This window comes from Mandrillus leucophaeus, unplaced genomic scaffold, assembly GCF_000951045.1.
Source record: "Mandrillus leucophaeus isolate KB7577 unplaced genomic scaffold, Mleu.le_1.0 Scaffold244, whole genome shotgun sequence".
NCBI classification, from domain to species: Eukaryota; Metazoa; Chordata; class Mammalia; order Primates; family Cercopithecidae; genus Mandrillus; species Mandrillus leucophaeus.
Window position 1 is genome coordinate 1,287,889 of NW_012102521.1, and position 5,273 is coordinate 1,293,161.

Here is a 5,273-nt window from a genome sequence, read left to right on the forward strand (position 1 = left end):
CGTGAGTCACCTTGCCCAGCCTGCTGGGAGTTTTTATCATGAAGAAGGGTGTTATATTTTATCACATGCTTTCTTGGCATCTATTGAGATGATCATACGGTTTTTGTCCTTCATTCTGTGGATCTGATGTATTGCATGTATTGATTTGCGTATGTTGAACCATCCTTGCATCCCCAGGATAAATCCCACTTAGTCATAATGGATTATCTTTTAATGTGCTATTAGATTCAATTTGCTAGTATTTTGTTGAGGATTTTTGTGTATCTATTCATCAGGAATATTGACCTGCAGTTTTCTTTTTTGTTGTTGTGTCCTTGCCTGGTTTGAGTATCAGGGTAATGCTGGCCTCATAGAATGAGTTAGAGAGAATTCCCTCCTCTTCAGTTTTTTTGGAACAGTTTAAGGAGAAATGGTATTAGTTCTTTTTTGTAAGTTTGGTAGAATTTAGTAGTAAAACCATCTGGTCTGTAGGCCTTTTGTGTTGTTGTTGGGAGATTTTTATTACTGTTCCAATCTCATTACTCCTTATCGATCTGTTTGGGTTTTCTGTTTCTTCTTGATTCAGTCTCGGCAGGCTGCGTGTGCCCAGGGATGTCTCCATTTCCTCCAGGTTTCCAGTCTGTGAGTGTATAATTTCTCAGGCAGTCTCTGGTGATCTCTGGTATTTCTGTAATATCAGTTGTAATGTCTCTTTTTTGTTTCTGGTTTTGGTTATTTGGGTTGTCTCTCTTTTTTTCTTCATTATCAACTTAGAATATTTTCAGCTTCCATGTATGATGGGCTTATCAGGACATCGCTCCATGAGGTGAGGCATGTCTGATGTGCTTATGGTGGGGTTTAAGTGCTCCCACAAGCCTGCTCTGACAGTGTGTACTTATTTGGGGTAAAAAGAAAAAACACCTTAGCTCTGCTGACAAATAATGAGTCATATTTTCCCACAAAGATAAGTTTTGAAATAACAAAGGAAATTAAAGAAAAAGTGTTTTGCTTCATGGGAAATCCCCAAAGTCCCTCCCCACACCCCATGGGACCCAAGGGCCCTAGACCTCAGGGCGGGGCCAGCAGCGGAGGGAGCAGAGCCGGCAAGGAGCTGCCCTCAGGTGGGTCCTGGCCACACAGCCAGCCTCGGAGCCACTGGGGGGCCTGCCCTGAGCTCTGAGTCCAGAGGCCCCTTCCAGCCTCAATCTTTCTTCCAGGGTAAGCAGCCTGAGGGGCCAGGAGGACAGTCTGCTGAACCCTAAGCCCAAGGCCCAGGACTCCCTGCTTAAATGTCCCCAAGCCTGGATCCATCCTCCCAAGGTGGAGCTGCCGGAGCTGTACCCAGTCCTGCTGGCCTGAGGGGCAGCCAGGGGCGGCGACGAGGTGGTTTTCTGGGGCTGCAGATGAGCTTGGATCCACGGGCTGGGTGTAGCATGTGGGCTCATTGAGGCCCCTCACGATGTGGGAAAATCAGAGAGGGGGCTGGCTGGGGCTGGCCCTCCTGCAAGGACTTCTGAGAGCACTCCAAGGAGCCCTGGGGTCCTCCACTTGTCCCTGGCCTTCCAGGCCCTCACACACCATTGTTGTCAAGACAGAGGAGACTGGGCACAGTGGCTCACGGCTGTAATCCCAACACTTTGGGAGGCCAAGGCGGGCGGATCATCTGAGGTCAGGAGTTCGAGACCAGCCTGGCCAACATGGTGAAATCCTGTCTCTACTAAAAAATACAAAAATTAGCTGGGTGTGGTGGCGGGTGCCTTAATCCCAGCTACTTGGGAGGCAGAGGTAGGAGAATCGTTTGAACCTGGGAGGCAGAGTTTGTAGTCAGCCGAGATAAAGCCATTGCACTCAAACCTGGGGTACAAGAGCGAAACTTCTCTCAAAGGAAAAAAAAAAAAAAAAGACAGAAGAGAATCTATTCTGTCTAACTGCCTTTAGCTTGAGGGCAGGGAAGGCAGCCTCCCTTCATACTCATGCCCCAGCCCTGCAAATGTCACAGCAGGGTCCACCTGGCTGCCCCTCCCCATACCCAGAATAATCCCCACCCAGAGTCCCTGGAGGACCCAACCCTCGGGGGCATGCCTGGGGCACAGCCGCATTCAGGCATCCAGCAACCCAGCCAGAGAGCAGAGGCTCCCCAACCATGGCCGGGAGGTAAGGACTGACCCCAAGGCCAAATTGGAGCAGCAAGAAGGTGAAGGGAGATCTGGGACGGGCTAGGGGAGGCTGGATCTCTTCCCCATTCACTTCCTGGTGCACCCAAACTGGCCCCAGGGGTGCAGCTGACAGGCCCCACCCTTGGGAACTGCACCCTGCTGATGGGTGTCCTGCAGGCACCCTGAGGCCAGCACCCTGGACCCCTGCCCTACATAGGCCTTACAAGGAGGAGCTAGGGTGGACACCCAGACTGCACTGAAAAGTAGGGGTGTTCTCAAGGTCCCAGACCCTACTCAGGGACCCCAGTGAGGGGTAGGGAGTGGGAGGCAGAGCCCCTTGCTGGGAGCCTCTAGCCAAGCCTACCTTTTCAGATATGCCAACGAGCGGCCCCAGCTTCGTTCTCCAGGATAAAGACCCTAGTTACCTCCACTGCTCAGCCTCCCTTGCAGCTAAGTGTAGCCATGTGACCAAGTTCTAGATCAAGTTCCAGATCACAGATAAGTGGAAGTGCCCTGTGGGACTTCCAGGAAGTCTCCTCTGGGATGTCCCTTATTCTCTGCTAAGAACACAGAGGCAATGGCTGAGCTCCAGCAGCCATTGTGAGGCCATGAAGGCAGGGATCCTAGGGATTGGGATCTGAAAACTGGAAGGTCCTGGCTCCCAATGGCAGTGGAGCAATGTCATCATCTCTAGCAAGGCTATCTCTAGCCTGCCAGCCCCTGGACCTGCTTAGTGTTCGAGAGTAATGAACAACCTTGCTGAAGCCACTGTTCCTTAGGTCTCTGTGGCCTGTAGCTGAGCTTGACTCTGATTCGTAGGCCTGTAACTGGAGGGCCTCTACCTCGAGGGAGTGGGGTGTAGATTTTTCCTGGAGGTGAAGGTTCTCAGCCCCACCCTCTAGCCCGCCCACCCAGCTCCAGCCTTCTGTTTCTGTCTCGGATGAGAGGGGGCCTCTCAGGACAAAGAGGAAGTAGCTGGAAGGGGAAGCAGTGAGCTGCAGAGAGGAGGAGGTTGGTGTGGAGCACAGGCAGCACCAAGCCTGCCCCGTGAGCTGAGGGCCTGCAGTCTGTGGCTGGAATCAGGATGGACACCAAGGCAGGACCCCCAGAGGTATGTACCAATGAGGCCAGGGCAGATGCGAAAAGCCAGGCCTGGGAAAGGGGATGCTGTCTGCCTCCCTATGGCCTCAGCCTCCTGGCAACCCCAGGTCCAGAGAGTCACACAGCCTCCAGCTAGTCCTGTAGATGACTGGCTCCTTCCCCACTCCGTGCAGCTGGGTGATACCCAGCCAGGTGACAGCTGGGCCCTCTACCTCAGCCTGGGACTGGCAGCCGTGCCTAATGCCCTGCAGGGCAGAAAATCTGGCACCTTCAGCCATGACCTCTGATGCCTGCAGGGTCTTATGCTATCTACCATGGGACAAGGCGGCTACAGCCCTACTCTCCAAGGGTCTCTCAGCTCGAGCCAACCTGGCTTGCGGGCCTCCCAGGTTCCATTGGAAGAGGAGGTGGTGAGGCACTCTGGGGTCTGTAGTCCTGGGAAGGGCCTTGGACAGGCTCCAAGTCTGAGATGGGGCCTGCAAGAAGCAGGGCCTCTGTGCTCTGAGCTGCCCATCTGCCTGGAGCATTTAAGGGAGCAAGGGCCCTCTCTGGTGAGGGCAGGGAGGGTGGGGAGCAGCTGTGCAAGGACGGCCCTGGCACTTCGTTGCCCAGCCACAGCCCAGGATTCCACGTTTCCTCTCATTGCCCAGCCACAGCCCAGGATTCTGTGTTTTCTCTCTGAGAGTTAGTGGGGGAGGGCAAAGGCCTGATGCTGGGCCCTGAATCCCTGGGGACAGTGGGGACACGGTAGGCACCCTGAGGTCCCCTCTGCGTGGTGGGGGGAGCAACCCCCGGAGTTCAGCTCTGGGGTGGGGGCGGCACCCGACCCACCTCTGCAGGACCCCCCAGTGTGCGAGGAGTTGGGCCAGAGTGACTTGGCCTGAGTCCCCGACCCCACACTTGGTTTATGCTCCTACCCCCAATCTCCCATAACGCTTGGTCTCCAGGGCAGACACAGCCCAGGCCTGACTCCTATGGCGTTTCCACCCCCTGCTGAGGCAGGCCAGGTTCTCAAAGGCCTCATCCCTGACCCGTGGGAGGATAGCCCTGACGAACCCCAGTGGCCTGGAGGCCGAGCTGGCTGCTCCCAGGTGGACAGCCAACCCACAGAGCCCCTGGGTCCCAGCGCCCAGCCTGGCTGCAGACACAGGCACTCAGCACTGCCCAGACCCAGGCCTCAAACCTTGGATACCTCCCCATCCCGGCCAGCGGCCAGCCAGCTCCTGCCCTGGTGGATGCCTCAGTCAGAGGCTGGCCAGTCAGGTGTCCATGCTGGGCACAGACCCCTCCCTGCACCCGGGGAGGGTGCCTCTGTATTTGTGAGGCACCCTTCCCCATCGTGGCACCTGGGGCAGCCTGACTGCTTGCTTTGAGGGTGGGATTGGGGGTGGGAGCCCACATGCCACGGGGCTCGGATGGCCTGGCTCCCAGGTCCTTATGGGGTGACCGCTCTGAGGAGACAAGGCGAGTCCCTGTAGCAGAGGACAACCGCCTCCCCCAGCAGTGCAGGGGTCTCACTCTGTCGCCATCTCTGCCCTCTCCACGCCTAGCCTCTCCAGCCAGGGTGCTGCCCCGTTGACCCCTCTGACCTGTGGCTCTCAGGAGGGGCTGCCGTGGGGCCAAGACAGGAGCCCAGCCCAGGAGGGAAGCAGTTATTTATAGGCCAGCAATAAGAGGACCAAGAGACAAAAGCGGAAATGGGGCTTTCAGACACAGTTTCAGTCGTGGTTGAAACAAGGAACTGAGACACAAATACCTAGATACTCACTGAGCATCGCTGAGTGGGAGACCCTGATGGGGAGACACAGAAAGCCGGGGCATGTGGCCAGGCACAGACGCCCACCCCGCCCTGCACGCTTGGCCCAGCCTCAGCCCTGGGGACCGCCTTAGCAGCAGTCCCTCCGGCTTGGCCAGGGGGACAGGGCAGGTGACATGTGGCCGGCTGCGGGCTCCAACACCCACACGGCTTGTCCTTGTGGAAAGCATACCCCCAACATCCAGGGTGTGACCTCAGGCATGAGTGGGATGCTTTTGGGG

The 5,273-nt window shown here is 56.3% G+C and overlaps 1 protein-coding gene across 1 annotated transcript in view; it reads left to right on the top strand.

The window, feature by feature from the left end:
* The first annotated feature begins 3,098 nt into the window (after positions 1-3,098).
* The window catches only part of PLD4 (phospholipase D family, member 4), a 10,776-nt gene continuing 8,601 nt past the window's right edge, over positions 3,099-5,273 (top strand). The window contains exon 1 of the mRNA XM_011982922.1: positions 3,099-3,246. Within this exon, the coding sequence (XP_011838312.1) occupies positions 3,220-3,246 (27 nt within the window). The 5' untranslated portion in view covers positions 3,099-3,219. The remainder of the gene's footprint in view (positions 3,247-5,273) is intronic.